A 16,579-nucleotide genomic window follows, 5' to 3' on the forward strand; every position below is an offset into this window, starting at 1 on the left:
TCATATAGTCTAAAATAACATCTTGTGCGTGTCTGAGTGTCCACGTTCGCGCGCACAAGTGTGAACGTGTGAACGTGTAGGTCTGCATGGGAATAAAATAGATTGAGGTTTTCATGCGAAAAAAAACAACAACTAACTAACCGCAATGTGACTGCTAATGTAAATACGGAATCTACTTTCACATCGTGCACTAACCTAGGTAAAGAAAATTATATTGGGGGGGAGTGTGGGGCTTGCATAACTGTCAGGTAGGTTATTACGATGATGTGCACGTTGCGATTTTCTCCCTCCACCGAATCCAATCACACCCTCCCCCATTCTCAAGTACAATTACGTGATGGGTGACGTTTCAGCATGCGGAGGAGGGCTCTGGGCAGGGACCACTTGGACCAAAGAGGACTAAACACTATTTCATTTCGGCGCAGAAACAACGCGTTCAAGGCAGTGGACCAGGGCGCCGCGCTGAAGCCTAGCCCATTGTCTGCCTCAAACATAGCAACTAAGGAAAATCGGCTTTGACCAAAACAGCGCTATTGCCCATAGGAGTGTCCAAGTGGTAGGCATTGCGGGTTTGTTAGCAACAGAAAGGGGGCCCTGGACAGATCTGGCCAATAACGGAAAATGAATCACAGTCAAGTTTTAATAATATGAGCCGCGTTTTGTTGCAATAGGCGACCAACTATTGATGCTTCTGCGCCGATCGTTTTCCAGACCATCAAATCGCGCGGACTTCTTTTGTTCGCATCGCTTTTATCCCAAATTATAGTCTGCTTATTATTTGTGTTGCCGTTGTAAAAGAGTTAGTAGCTCTAAAGAGAGAGAGTGAGCGAGAGAGAGCGAGAGAGAAGAAGAAGATGAATTTTCAGGCGAACGTCCCCGTGTCCGGTATCTCGCAGCAGTCTCAGCCAGCCATGCCCACTCCAGGCACGGTCCCGGCGCCTGTTCCCGTCCCAGTGCCCCAGTCTATCCCGTCCCAGTTCGGATCCGGATCGTCTGCAAGCTCAGGGGCTGGTCAGTTCGGTTCGGGGACTGTTTCGGGCCAGGCTGCACAGCCCGGCTCGGCCGGCTCGCAGTTTGTTTTGTCCAACTCAGCGGCCATCCGGGCAGAGATCCATCGGTTCGAGTCTGTTCACCCGAACATTTACGCAATCTACGACCTGATCGAGCGCATCGATGACCTGGCACTGCAGAACCAGATCAGAGAACACGTAATTTCCATTGAAGGTGAGTAAAGGAGAAATGATTGTTGTTTTGTTTTTTTTCTTCCTATTTCGACTAGTGCTTTTCATTCATTGAGATTCAGGGAAAAGGGGGTGTAGTGTATGCGTGTCTTTTTCTTTTTTCCCCCATTCTTTTTTTGAAGTGGGGGGTGGGGAAGGTGTGGGGGGGTCCTCATTTCCTTTCTTTTATGCACATTGGTAACATTGCCCTGGGTGCATAGCCTAGTGTCAACAATCACACTTTGAGGCTGGGGGCGTAGCTGATCTCATAGTCCTGTTCGCGGTTTGAACTGCACCCATGGACTGCAGTGTTAACAATAAACTCTTCAATTGCTCTCACAAGAGACAGCCTGTGCAATTGTAATTAGCCCCCCAAAATTAGTTCTGCTGCTTAATGTCATTTGCCAAAGGGTGCCTTGTTTTCCATCTGATGCTGACCTCCAGTAATGGGCTGAGATTTTTTTTTCTTTCTTTTAATATTGAGTTCACGTGAAAAAGAGGCTTCCAAATGTGAGATCACGTGTCCTGTGAAAGTAGTAATTGTCCTCAACAATGCAGAGGCAAAATTCAACAACACTCACATGCAGTCAGGGTAAAAAAGGAGAGAAAACATTATCATGCACCACTACAGATGGTGTGATAGACATGATTGGGTTGGTTATAAAGCCTCTCCTGGGCATATTCCTTGTCGCACTGGAAGTCAATTCCAAATCTTATGACCTGCCAACGAAAGGATGACAGAGGCTGTAAAACATAGCTGCCTTGTATGTGGGAATCAACCACATCATGACAAAATCGACTGAAGAAGATGCACTGTCAGATGTAAACATCTGAAATGATGATAGCAGATTCTTAAGCACTCCACCTTCTCACACGACCATTTATCAAATCGCTGGCTGCGTGACTGTGAATCAAAACTCAGAGGTCTGGAAGATCAACTCTCTGAAAGTGCACATTTTGTTTGGATTTGGACTCATTCCTTATGATTAAATATGAAGAATCAAAATACAGGCTATCGCTGAATTAATAATGAATCAATAAATACATAATATAAAAATAAAAATCCAACAGTGCTTTTAAAATTGTGTTTCTAGAATAGGAAAAAGAGTATGAAGAATTTGTGAAATTAGTTTAATGCAGAAATCATGAAGCGAGAACAACTGCAAATGGAAGCTAATCCTACAGCAGTGTTATTGTTCATATTTGACTGGAGTTTATCATTAAAACACAAATATAGCCGTGGTTATCAGCTCAGCATGACACAACTACAGCTCCCATTAAGCTTTGTGAACTCACCATTAAACTATGATATATGTGTAGTTTAATTAGAAGCATAGGCCAATCTATGGATGGAATGGATTAATGTGTTTGCAAAGACTTTTCTGGGTTTTGACCTGGATTTTCACTACACGGCACTGGTCACTGCCATAAAAATGAAAGCAGGATCAGAACATTATACGGTGTGTCTGGTTTTTAGAGCAGGTTCAGTGTGAAAATGGAAAATCATCTCCATGTGAAAATGGAAAATTAATTGGTTGGCCTGTCTTGCCTCATTTCAGCCTTTTGAGGAAAGGATGATATTCTTATTTTTCCTGTTGCTTTGGGATGGTTACATAATTTTCTCATTTTTTTATTCTGTTTGATGGGACAACACTGGAGCCTTTAACGAGTTACCTCTCAGATGTACCTTTTTTACAAGTCAAAAAAGGTTATTGCTGAGTCTATTCAGAAGTCAGTTATCATACAAATGCTTTGTTTCTTTTTCCTAAAAAGGCAAGTGAACACTTGACCCAAAGCAAAACAGCCAGGCGGTTTCAGTGCTGTTTCCCTGTTGGCTGTCATAAATATGGAAAGCATTCAAGGGACAATTTTGTGGTGCAGAGCACAACTTTTGTTGTGGATTTGTTCTCTCTCAAGTTGGTGTGTTTCCTTCAGCTAAAGAAAGTCTGCTTTTCCTATGATGCAATTAAACCATCCTCTGGAAAATAACAAGGCTTTCAAATGTGATGTAAATTTAAGAGAGGATGTTTTGCATTTAACTAAATGCGGCCGACCAGTTCATGCATATTGGTTCTACCTTTCTGTTGTTCTCAAAACATGCCATATGAGCTGCATTAATGTCCAGTGCATGTTTCAGTTGCATTGAAGCGTGTTTCAGCTTTTGCTTTATCATTATGATGCACTGCATGTTTGACTAGAAGCCTAGTGCCGATGCTTTAGAAGGGAAATTGTCATATTCCAAATGATAAACTGGGATAATATGTTTAGACCTTAGTGAAAATCTGACACCTAACAACAGAATATGCACAGATATTAACTGAATGTTTACCTTCAGCTAATTATTTATCAATTAATGTAGCACATTGTTAGCATTTTTAGGATTAACTGTGTCTTTTGTTCATACAGAACTGTAGTGAACTGATGTCTCTCAGCATGCACTAGAAGCACAAAGGCGTTTTTGGCATCCCTCTGATGAGACACTGCAGTGGTTTGATGGTGCTTTGTCATTCTCCTAAATAAGATGTTGTCGCCCTAATAACCACAACTTTAAGGAGCTTTGAAAACCTGCAACAGGAGACATTGGTTGACTTCTCTTCACCTGCACTGTGAAACTGCAGATCTGTTCCTCTTCAATCTTGCATCATTGCAGAGTCTGTTGCTAAGGAACCAGTGGCTCGTGCATTTAGCTGAAGAAAGAGTGAATAGAAATTACACCCCTTACAAAATGAATTCCCATCGATACTAAGGTCTCCCTGTTGTTTTGTTGATTAATAAGGCCTTTATGTGATGATGTCTCACCATGCATGTTGATACTTTTGCGGTGATTGATATTTAGGTTGCTGTTTGCTTTCTGGAAGCCATTTCACATTACAGTTGCTATGATTACCATTCAATTTGTTTTTTCCTCTTCTACCTTTTTTGTTATTTTAAAGAGCCGTGTTCGAAGATCGCAACTGAAGTTGATCTAAATTAGACCAGTAGGAAATACATGATGAGCTAGGACAATTTACCAGGGAATACATGCAAGCAAAATGGCTGTGACAAAATATGAGAGCACTAGTAGTTGGAAAATCTTGAAGAAGCTACGCTGCTAATCCAAAAGACAGGAATAAACATGGCTGGGAATCCAGTTTGGAGAGCCTGGGGGAAAACATTTGTACTGATACACATACGCAGCTTCCTTACATTTTTCACAGGAAACCACAGAGGGGTTCCTATATTGAAATAGTATCTGGCTCAAGGCTCTCTGTTTATCAATAGGTTTGTGGTAACTTGATGAATTCCAGCTTTTGTAGGAAAACATCATCTGTAGTGTTTATATATAATACACTAATGCAGCGCCTAGATGTATTTTAGAGGTGCAAATTTACTAACAAATTTGTAGTGTGAAATGACAAAAAAGGACCGTAACAAATGGAGAACCTGGGATTTCTGGGCCCCCTGTGGATAAATTGTCTGCGACCCAAACCGCAATTACTGTTGGCCTTCATTGATTAATGCTAAAATGATGACGGTGAGGCTGCTAGTGTGGAAAACCCAATCTTTATCAATTTCGTGAGTGATTACTGTGCGTAATCCCTAAAATGTTTTTAGCATTTGTGTTGGTTAAACTGTGTTTTCAGTTGAGGATAAATTACGCAGCTTTTAACTGTTATGACATGAAACATGTGGAGTATTTTTTTTCAAGGCAAGCACACTGACTGCCAAGCTCATATTAAAAGCGAAGTGAAGATTTGCTGTTACATACTTATAGGCCTACTCTACAGTGAGAAGGTGACTTATCACATCACAGCCTAATTATTAACATTTTATTGAGTATCTTTTATACAGAGGAGTATATGGATCTTTTCATGTATAATCACAATGATGATCATAGGCTGTCCTCCTGCCAGTGATCGCCTCAAAGCCTCACTGTGAAATAACATAAAGGTACAACAGCTGTTTGCAGACCGATGATTGCACCACTGCATTGGTCAGCTGATTGCAGGCTAAACCCCATCCACCCTGGGACTCAATCATGCCTAATGATTATTAAAAACAAAACAAAGCATGGAGTCATACAAAACATGTACTGTTAACTTGTAGCCATAATTGCATCCTGTATTTCTGTTAAATGTTGCTTTTATTCTTCTTAATACACCACTGATAATTCAGCAAACATGCCTCTGAATACCAAATCAGGCATCTGGCATGAAACTGAATTTCAGCTAAAATTATTTGTTTGACGTAGCAAGTCAAGACAACATAGGACAAACTTATGTTTGTAAATGTAGTTTCTACCAACTCAACAGTGAACCAGCACCTTGAGGAACATTAGGTTTAGGTTTGATAAGGGAATAAATCATGTTTTTGGACTTATAAGAAGAATATAATTCTGATAACTGATATATGGAGATGTAGCTGCAGAGATGATATCTGTAATGTGATGATTTTTAGGTATTTGTGCCAGTATAGAGGGAAATTCAGTTAACAAGGCTCTGCCCTAGAAATATTATCTTTAATGTTACTCGTAAAGGAAATGCTGATTGATGCTAATTTACATTTTAATTAAATCTATCTTGTATAAGGGCTTTGCTTTCTAAGGACAGTTGCAGGGTAAAAATGATGGAGGTTTGTGAAATATAAATATCACCTCTAGACTGAGCAGGATGTTTTGCAAAGAGCAAGAATTGTACAGATCAGTGAAAGACGGAGCAAAGATCTGACTCCTTCCTGCTTTTTTAACCTCACGGTGGCATTGCGCTTTCTGAGCACATTGTGATTTAGGGGCACTGTCCTGTGTGTATTTCTGGGGGATTTCCTTGGGTCAAGTGCTAGATTGTCCTTACATTATTCTATATCTCGAATTATAAGTGCATTTCATAAAACTGGAAAAGCTCATATAGCATATTTCCAACTGGCAGTCCAATGTCAGAGCAAGGGCAGCCACCTAAATCTATTGCTACTCAAGAGGGGTGCTTGGGATTTCAAGAAAAGGACTAATAAGCTTGCACAATGGGTTATTGTGTGCTCAAATAGCAATAGGGATGACACAGAGAGATACAAAAAGCACACAGACTGAAGCCTCAGAGCTCTCTGTTGCCATTGTGTGGCACCTAAGCATCTCCCTAGTACACACTGCTTCTCTCTTGTAGTCAATCGCCAAGAAGAGCACGAGCATAGAGCTCATCTGCTAATCACAAGCAGAGAATGAAAATAATAAATCTTGCCTCCTGATCACTGACATGTAAAACACTAAAATCGTAACTAACACTGTTTCCATTGACTGCAAGATGCCATCCTGTAGTGAGTTATGGATGACGCTGTTTTTGTCATTTAATTCGAGAATCATGATATGTCACAGGGTCATTAATTAAACATGAAAATGCGGCTCGGCAGAGGTTTAAAGTGTAAGGTGTGTGTGGTTGCGGGGTTTGTGTTATTCAACCGGGTGAACTGGGCAGTGGGCCATCTGTGTCAGCCGAATGCTGCTGCTACATTTGGCAAGTGAAATCTCCACAATGTGCTCATTATATTTCAAAACCGTATCTGTGAATATGAATAAGAAACTTTCATGGAGTTAGAAAATGTCAGTCAATAACGCCAGATGGGACTCTTACGCTCTACGTCAGTGTAAATTTCTGTTAAAGTGGAATGCTGTTGTTTATAGAGTAGCTCAGTAAGTATTTACTAGTTGTAGATCTTGTGCCTAAATAAAACCCTCGCATAAATACATCTGTGAAGCGTGGAATAAACTCAGCCGTGGCCCCGCTTTCCACTTCCCTCTCTCGAAACACAAATTGATCAGCTGCCATTAGAAAAAGAAGACTTTGTCTCTAGGATGTGGTGTTAAAATGAATTGGATAAATCTTTTATGATCCAGCCAAGAGATCCACAAATATCTGTACAAATAAACTGCACAGCAAAACTCAGATCTTACATAAATTATCAGAATTTCACACTTGTTCAAATAAATATATCACAGATTTGCTATTACTTTAAGCCCATAAAACAAAAACACTAAGCATAGTCATTAAAATATGTCAGAGCAGCACAATGTAGCTTTATACTGCTTTTGCAGGTGAGATAGCAGATTAATCCACTGGCTGCTAACGCTTAAGTATTTGAGGAGCCTTATTATTATTTCTTGCGGGAAAAAATAGAAATCTCTTGCCTTCTTAGTGAAAGTAAGATCAAAAGATTGATAGCTATTCTCATGCCTGTCTTGTCAAGTATAGAGCTGAAGCCTGGGGGCGATTAGCCCACCTTATTGTAGAAGCAATCAGCCAGCCTCTCCAAAGCTTACAACACATTTTATCTTGTCTATTTATTCTACTAGTACATGCCCATGCTACAGTATTGTTAGGTCTGTGATGTTAGTCCATTTTTAGGTGGTTGCTATGGAAAATGATGATGTCATAATATAATCACACATAATTAAAGTTTTGTAGATACAAATTAGATGTTATTGTTGTGCAATTAAAGAGTTCTGAGGTGTTCAGGTGCATTTAGCCAGGTGGTTGCTATGCAACGTATCTGATATAGATGAGAACTCCCCCTTTCTGGGACCTAAGATATACCTGTGTGCTATATTTGATTGCTAAACTCCTATTGTAGAATTTAGCTGACAAACACAGTTTGTCTATTTTAGTAAGATTCATGAAAATAAAAGAGAAAATGGAAATTTATTGATTCTTTAATTCTTTGATATTGCTTCATGGATGCTGCTGTGTTCTCCTTACATGTTTAAGCTTGGTAAGCAGCCCCAGTTCACCTCTTTAAGTGGGGCAAGGCATGGTAAGCTAAACCAAGCGTCACACTCTTACTTTTGGGGTCATACTTGCTTAAATGCCCAAATTACACTTTACATCTGATGTATTTTGATACTGCAGGGAATCTTTCTCAAATCAAGAGAGAGAGACATCAGAAACATCTGTGCTGGATGAAAGAGCGAGCCAGCGACTGTAGATAGAAAGGACTCCTTTGCTGTAACTCGTGTACAACACCACTGTCAAGCTTTCACTCAAGTCTGTTGGTGTGATGTAATGAGGATCTGAACGCTTGAATTGTGCATGAAGCTCCCATGTCAGTCGCCCAAGTGGGGATTAATAAAGTATTCTTCTTCTTTTGATTTCCCATTCACTTGAAGACATTGTCAGATTTTCTGCAGAAATTGAACCGAACCGCCCCTGTGCACGGCAAGTATCAGGTTTCAAACATATTTAATCCTCGAGCAACACTTCTCGTCAAATATACGTCACAGGTTTATTCTTCAGTGTAGTAGTAACAGACTCCCCCCCCCCCCCTCTGACAGATGCTCACCAGATAACAAGGTTTGCACATGCCTCAGACTCAAACGGCTCTCTGTGCGGGATCGGCCTTTACGATTTCTGTCATGTGCAGCCTCAAAACGCTCATGACAGCCCCATTAAAATTCACAATAATGCTGCACTCGACTCCTGACCGCAGGTCAGCGGAGATGAGCTCAACTGGTAAGCTGTAAACAGAGCCTTGGTCTGAGGGCTCGGTGGGTCTGCGGGGTCAGAGTGCCATTTCTGTATCAGCCCTGCTGTCCCCTCTATGCTGCCACACCATAGCTTATTGAATGTGACGCTATCCTCTACAGCAGAATGTCCTCCATTGTGCCATTGAACAAAGGATCTCTCTCTCCTGTTGATGGACGCCTTTTTCTTTTAAAACTTCTATTCTGAATATGCAGGGGTCATACTAAGCTGGTCAGTTTAAAAAAAAATTCTTTTAAATAAAAATTTGGAATCTACTCAACATAATCTCTTATATATAGAGAGTAGAGGTCTGTTTTTTCCCCTTGTGTCGAACCGTGGCATTGTCGGTTCTGATCTAATGTTTTATTGAAGGGAAAAGGCATTGAATCTCTTAGCTGAGTTCATTTTGAATAACTGGGTTTTCGGTACGGAATAAGAGATGTGCTTTTCCCAGCCAAGCACGAATCTGCAGTTGTTCAGCAGCAAGCTTTATTAGATTTAGATGTAACATAGTGGGGGAAAATTACCAATTTTCTTAGGATATATGGTGATCAGTATGGTTGTTTTTTTTATTGCTTCAGGGATATTGTGTAATTGTGAAGATGTGACTTTTTCAGTTACATTTCAGATGACAGACTACAACAAAGAGCAATACCCTCGCATTCACCAGAGTTTGTAGTCATTTTATTCCCAGAGATTTGAAGCGGTTTTGTTATTTCACAGTCAAATAACTATTTTCACGATTGATTAATCGATAAAGTCGTTTTGAGGAAACAAAACAAAAAGGCGCTTTCCATTTTCTAACACTGAAATCTTGAGAATGTGCTGCTTTGAGTTTGTAGTGTTGATAAGGCAAAACAAGCAATTACATCATGTAAGCTTTTACTTTAGGATATCGTAAAGGGATATTTCACCTCATATTTCATTTTTCTGATTTTTCTTGGATTAAAATTTTGATTCAGAGATAAAGAGCAAATAAAGAGATAATAAAAATAAGCTGGACCCCTATAACTACCCTTCTCTATGGCTATAATTTTGCCTTTTAACATTATTTTTCAAGTTTGAGATGTTGGCCAATAAAATGAGCCATAGGCTATTCCTTTTTTTTTTTTTTAAATTTGTGCAGCAGCCATATCCTACGGTGGAAGTGCTCATGTTTCCTGCCAGTGGGGTAGGGCTGGAAGCAGATGGCTGCTGACAGAGGAAGGGGTTTGGAAAGCAGTGAGTGAGCAACAGATGGAAAGACGCATATGCCTCCAAGTCCCCTCATCTTGCCAGCAGTCCCGTGACTAACTGTGGGAAGATTCTGGCCTCATCCAGGTTGGGGATGGAGAGAGGATCATGGAGAAGAATGAAGTGTCCTTAGAATAAAAACGGTTATCTGAGACCAGTTTGTCTCTGGAAATTCAACTGTGGCAGGATTCAGATCCCATTTAATTGGGGATGAATAGAGAATCGTGGCATCAAATCAAAATCGAGTCAACCTGGGCTGCAGCACCAGTTTAGCCAGCGGAGATATGTTAAGCAGAGTCTTGTTTTAGTTATCGTGATATTTTAGGAAATTAGACCCAGTCGCCTTTTCTCCTTTGAAGAGAAATGCGATACAGGGACTTTTCTGGCCTCCGGGGAGCCGAGTTTCTTTACTGAGGACAATGCTGGATAACGGAAGTGTGGCTCCACACAGTATGTGACGCTGTGAATGTGCAGTGTATGATTGCATGCACAGAGCTACAAAGACATAGCTCTGGAATTATAAGTTAGTTACTACTCTTGGAGAGTCACGTAATTGACAATGTGCAGACTATTTAAAGGCAGCAGGGCAGTGGAAATTCAATGTAATTCCCTTAATAGCTCAGGGACGTGTCACAGTTTTTCTGTCTAAGTCAGTCTTCAAGGACAGTTTGTTTGTTTCCACATGAGGCAGGTTGGGTTATTCATGAAAGTTACTGTGGTGTGAATGGATCCTGCTGAGCAAGGAGGGGAAGGGCTGTGTTGTTATCTACTGCTATTGCTACCCATTCTGCCTGAAAGCCTGCAAATCCTCCTTATAAATATCCCTTTAAAACTGACACAGAAACCAGTTTTTACCTTTAAAATCCGCTCTCTATGACAATACTTAACTCTTGCTTTAGCAACCATTAAAATAGGATCACGAGGCACATTTGTAGTGGTTAAGGCAGGATGCGTGTGCAGCAGTGTGACATTTGCACTCACACTTTGCTGTAAATGCAATATCCTTATATATCACCTTTTCCTCATTGTATTTCTTATTGAACTTATAGTAGTTGGGAAAACCTTATCAGCACTAGTTTTTCTGAGGTGGGTCCTCCTGTCAGTACAGCTTGTTTAACATGCGCCAGCTAAGGGTTATCACCCAGGTCCTACATTCCTTTTGTAGATGTCAGTGTTTTGAGGGTGTTCCAACATGTCCTCTGGCCTCGTCTTCCCTGTCTTCAAACAGCCCAGTCAGGCAACGTGCCAGGTGTTTGTTTTCTAGTTTGTTCTGCTGCTGATTGTTTCAAATATGACTTTGGCTTTGTGTTTTCCCACAATTGCAAAAAAAAAATTAAATAAATAAATAGAAAAATGCTCCAGTGGACAGTTGGTTTTGATAAAGTATTCATCTGTTCTGAAGCATCTGTTACTCAGCTTAAGTCTGGATCAGCTCGGATATTTTGGTCACTTGTTTTGTGAATCATAACAAAATTTTGCGGAGCTGTTTGTTGTGAAGGGATGTTTTAGTCTGTGGGAATAACTGGGGAGGAAGTGTAATGTGACCCCCCACCCCCTATTTACTGTTTATGTCCCCGCTTCCTGCTTTCCACAACTGGAACAGTTGTGGAAAGTTGTTCCACTGCTGGGTCCCTCCGGCCATGACCTGAGCTCATGTCATGTGGTGCAGTATGTGCGCTACATGTGCTACAGCCGCTTTAGGAACACAATCGCAGTCTGCTCCCGAGTCAGCACCATTTGGCATAAGAGATGACATCCAAACGGCAAACATCTACTTCCTGTGGAACTCTCTGGAAAACTGGAGTCTGAAAGTTTTTCCATTTCAGAAGTAAATAATGACCTGCGGTGAACAAAAGTAGTAACCCTAATGCATTCTACGTGTGTGGATTTAAGGTCATAATTACGCGCTAAGCCTTCGATTTACAGGCGTGTCCAGAGGCTAAATAGTTAATATCTCTTTGTGTGCTTGGAACCTAATGATTTCTTGGCTGCAGTATTCTCCATCCATATACATAAATCATGAAAATAAGTGGTAGGAGATTTGCCCTATGTGAAAAAAGTAGAGTTACTGGCAGAAAGCTGGCATATTTATCTCAGGGTTCAATCGAATTATGGAAGGCCACAAGATGCCAGGACATGAGAGGCCGATGCCAAACAGCAGATGGGAAGAGCGAGTAAAATATGAAGAAGTCATTCATAAGTGTCATATTCCTTATAATCTGCCAGTTAGGACCAATGTTTCTATGGCGATTTGGAGAAAAAAAAAATAGCTTACCAGAATGCTACAGTGTTTGCCGAGCACCATTTGGTCCGTTCTTAAAAATGCAGCGTTTCTGATACGAGACAGTGCTGCAGACGGAGTGACTGTATCGTCCTCTCTGCGAAGAGACACTCTGCAGTGCCCATTTGAAATAAGCCATTCAGAGTCTCGCTCAGGGCTGTGTCAGTGCAGCTTCTCAATAGCTTCGGTTTGGATGATGAGATTTTCCTCATTGAGGAGTCTGGCGTGAAAAGTGCACTGTTCAGCAGCCTGGCACTCGTTTTTTTTCTCCTTCTTTTTTTCCTTCTGAAGATGAGCTCTCCCTCGATTTTGTGATCGCGTTCTGGAACGAACTGCTGGCCCCAAATAAAATACTGCACTGGTAAAAAGCAGGAATTATGACACTCGTGTTGTCATGCAGTATATCTCACGCCCTGCTGTGCTCTTGGGCCCGTTCTGTTGTGAAATTGGACCAACTGGTGTCTAGAGATGCACCCTGCTGCCGTATTAAAGCATAGTGAGCAATTTGTGTCAATTCTGTAAGACATTTACAAGGCCTTTATTTCCTTAGCACACCGCTTTCTTAGCACCGCTGATTTGCAGGCTCTGTGTTATTTGCCCAATTGCAAGCACTTGCACAAAAATATGTTTAGGCCAGTGGATATGTGTTACTAATGTTTGTGTCTCTGAAGGCCTTCACTCTACTAAACTGTGGCTTTTCACATATTTGGCTTCAAGAGACCTTCTGCAGTTTTAAAAAAAAAGGTTTCTATTGTTGTGTCAGAATCTGGCATGAAATCTGGATTTGGCCTTAAAAAAACTGGCAGCTAATCGCAGCCCAGACTAATTCAAAGCTCCATTTTGTCTGTTAACACAATAAAACAAATCTTTCTGTGGTCTCTTCATGCCAATAGGGCTTTTAGTAAATAGGACCCTACCTTTAGTGGGCTGGTGAGTGAGAGCCTGGGCATGATTAGTGATCCACTTTGAAGATAAATCCTTTGGCCAAACTCACCCTTGCGGATTGTCAGATGTCACGTTTGGGAAGAGTCCTGTCAGCTTACACCGACAGGACGGGCACAGGTCATTTAGCATCACCAGCAGTGTGGGCCTGTATTAGTTTGTAAAGCGAGTCTTCTAAAGAGAGACAAAGAAGTCATCTATATTGCTTTAGCAGTGTACGAGCTCTGATGATGCATCTACGTCGGTGGCTGAGTGTAGTGCAGATCGGCTGGTGGATGGGTAGGCAGTGGCATGCGTTACGCAACACAAGTAGGTGGCTGGAGTAGGTCTGCATGAGAGTGTGTGTTTGTGGTGTCCCTCTGGTGGTTTTTTTTGTTGTTTTTTTGTTGGATGTGTGAATTTCCCCGCACGCGAGCCTTTGCCTCTGAACCTGGAGGGGTGTCTGTTGAATTCAATAGCCTGAGGAGATGGATGTGTTTGGAGTTTTGCTGAGGAGTAGTGACAAGGTGCTAGGGTAGTGTCATATTCTAGCAGAAGGTCAGGAGTTGTTGTAGGGGTTAGACTGCCGTCTAGGAAGCCCTTTCAGAGAGCTTGTCTGCAAGAATCAATCTGCACCATTTTCCCAAGATTATAACCCTTTCCTTTTTTTACTCCATGCTCTCAATACTTCTATAGCCTCAGTGCAGATAATTGCCCCTGCTGCTGCCTCAGACCTCTTTTGTTTGCAGCCAGTCCATGACTAGACATCCTCATTTCTGACAAAGAAAGAATCAGATCTCATCAGATAGAGTGCCCTGAGGGCAGGTTGACCTGTGGTTGTCTGAGCCTGTGCTGCTGGTCTGGTATATTTGGATAGACGATATAATTCAGCACAGTATTTGTTCTCTAAAACATCCACACTGGTTTATTTGCAGCCGTGCTCTTTGTGCAATCACACATGAGAGATATTTTAACCTTTCAGTCAACCCTAAACATGCATTCAATCATTCGCCTTCTATATCCATTTACTTCTGTTTAAGGTCACAGGCGGATGGAGCACTGGGTAATGGGCAGGGAAATGCTTAGAAATGCAACCTGGCTGTCACTGGACGACCACATATTCCAGACAGCCAGATTCACACTGGCTGCAGGCAGTTTTTGGTCCAGTTGATCTGCATGATAGTTGATGAGCCAAATAACACAAAATAATCTCTAAACATTTAGATAATCAATAAATCCCCTTCTCCTTATGGTTTTGAAACAGCGTTTGGATATAAGATCCTTGCAAACCATTTTGTGCTCTAAATTATGTATAAAGTGATTTACAGACACCTCCACTTTGTGTTTATTACTTTCCTTCCATGGCTCGTTGCTTTAATTTTTCCACTTCATGTATTTTGTTGGTCACTGTGTCTCACAACACAGCTACTTGACTGCAGGAGGAACCGAGCAGGCTATTATATGATGCACTGTGTGAATTAACTGGCGTGCTGATGACTCATTGAAAATTCTTCTTGCTGCATATGATCCGTGCTGAGCAATGCAACGCCTCAGTCTGCACTGACTCAAGGACGAGGGTAGCTATGCAAATCCAAACATGGAGTGGTTTAGATGACTGTGAGTTATTGAGTTATTGGACATACACTGGAACCAGGAGGGGCATATATATATACACATATATATATATATATATATTTTTTTTTTTTTTTCTCAAGATGGGAACAGTTTGTTTGGTTGTTGCTATGGAGCTTTACTTGAATATCTTTCCTCTTGTGTCCATCTGGAGAAAATAACACCTACTCTAACATTCTTGTTGGATCCTTTGTTTATCAGGACCTTTTTATTGGTTAAATTCTGTAAAACTGAAATAGTCCGTGTTTAGAATATTATAAAATGTTTAGTATTCTATCGTCTTCCCACTGTGTCTGTATATTCATGCAGTAGGGAATTGGTCTGGGCAATTAAATCAAGTTATAGTTTCAATTTTGAGTTAGACTTCTGTTTGCAGTAATTTTCTTTGTTAGAGTCTTCTGTGATAAATAGAGTGCCCCCACTCCCCACCCCCCTACCCACCAAAAGCCCAAACTCAGCCCCTGTAATACCTTTGACAGATACAGTTCAATTTAAATATATTTCCTTTTGAGTTTTATTGTCATCTTTATTGTTATTGGTAACTCAGTTTAGACACAAATATTTTTGCCACAATCCTTCTGTCATTTTTACATGTGAGCTTCTGTGGAAATGGTTTAGATAAGCCATTCCCAGACTAATTTGAAATCTGAAAATCCAACGTTCTTCAGTCACAGCTCTAATCAACACTTGAGGCATAGTAAAAGTACTTCTTCCTTTTTGTTTTTGATTCAGTTCATTTCAGTTTTATTTATACAGCCTAAAATCACAACAACAATTGCCCCAAGTCGCTATGATGACCCTCTATGAGCAAGCACTTGGTGACAGTGGGAAGGAGAACTCCTTTTTGACAGGAAGAAACTTCCTGACAGAACCAGGCTCAGGGACGGGCATCCATATCCTAGTTTCGAACTTCACTGTGCATTCATGGCTCACCAGGGGCCTGCATACTTTTTTTTAGAAGAAATTATGTCAAATAATGCAGGGCAGTTCTTTTCGTGCAGTTCCATCAGATCAGGTGAACCATGGGTGGAAGATAAGTAGACGGCTTACATGCAGAATTAACTAGTTGATTTAAGGGCCGGAGATTGAAGAGTACAAGCAAAGATAATTTAAATATCGCTGATGCCTACAGATGTTTTGATGAGATGTCACTGAGCTGGGCTGTTATCTTGCCATCTGATAAATATCTGTCAAAGATTAAGCTTGCAAACAGTATTTTACACTGCTATTAAAAAATCCCACTTTAACCTATGCTCGCTTCAAAGACATAATGAAAATGCCATCCAGATAGAGCTTACTGGATGAAGCATACCCTGACGAACTGTTTCTGTTTGCGACGATTTCATGAATTATTCACTCATTATTTTCTGATACATTATTCTATGCTGTTGCTGAGCTCCATTAGACAGCTTGTGTAAGTTTTGCAAGGAAGTATCAGCAAACTGTCAGCAAACTAAACTATCAGTGAAGATTATTTCCTTTAATGAAAGAGAACTCGTCAGGTGGCAGGTTGAGAGTTTAATGTGAACACTGACAAACTTTAGATCATTACACCAGATACATGCTATCAAATCGATGCATGTATTTGATAGCATGGGAGGTAGGTCTTATGAGGTAACTCTCAGCCTTCCACAGATTTCATACTTTATGAATCGTGTTTTGAAGTCAATATTTATAGGGCAGATAAGTAAGAAGGCTCATGGGTCATGTGCTGTCTCATTAGAGTGTACATGGAGTCAATAGATACGATTGATTCATAATGGAAGATGTTGCCTTATTGAGTAACCCACTGAAGTTTGGAGTGATTT

At 40.9% G+C, this 16,579-nt stretch overlaps 1 protein-coding gene across 2 annotated transcripts in view; it reads left to right on the forward strand.

Moving 5' to 3' along the window:
* Positions 1 to 354: 354 nt before the first annotated feature.
* Positions 355 to 16,579, forward strand: part of agap3 (ArfGAP with GTPase domain, ankyrin repeat and PH domain 3) — a 119,800-nt gene continuing 103,575 nt past the window's right edge. The window contains exon 1 of one of the 2 annotated variants that reach the window (XM_003437865.5): positions 355 to 1,224. In XM_003437865.5, coding sequence (XP_003437913.1) covers positions 855 to 1,224 — 370 coding nt within the window. In that variant the 5' untranslated portion in view covers positions 355 to 854. The remainder of the gene's footprint in view (positions 1,225 to 16,579) is intronic. The other variant, XM_013270434.3, reaches the window with a different exon arrangement.

This window comes from Oreochromis niloticus, linkage group LG18 (genome assembly GCF_001858045.2).
Source record: "Oreochromis niloticus isolate F11D_XX linkage group LG18, O_niloticus_UMD_NMBU, whole genome shotgun sequence".
NCBI classification, from domain to species: domain Eukaryota; kingdom Metazoa; phylum Chordata; class Actinopteri; order Cichliformes; family Cichlidae; genus Oreochromis; species Oreochromis niloticus.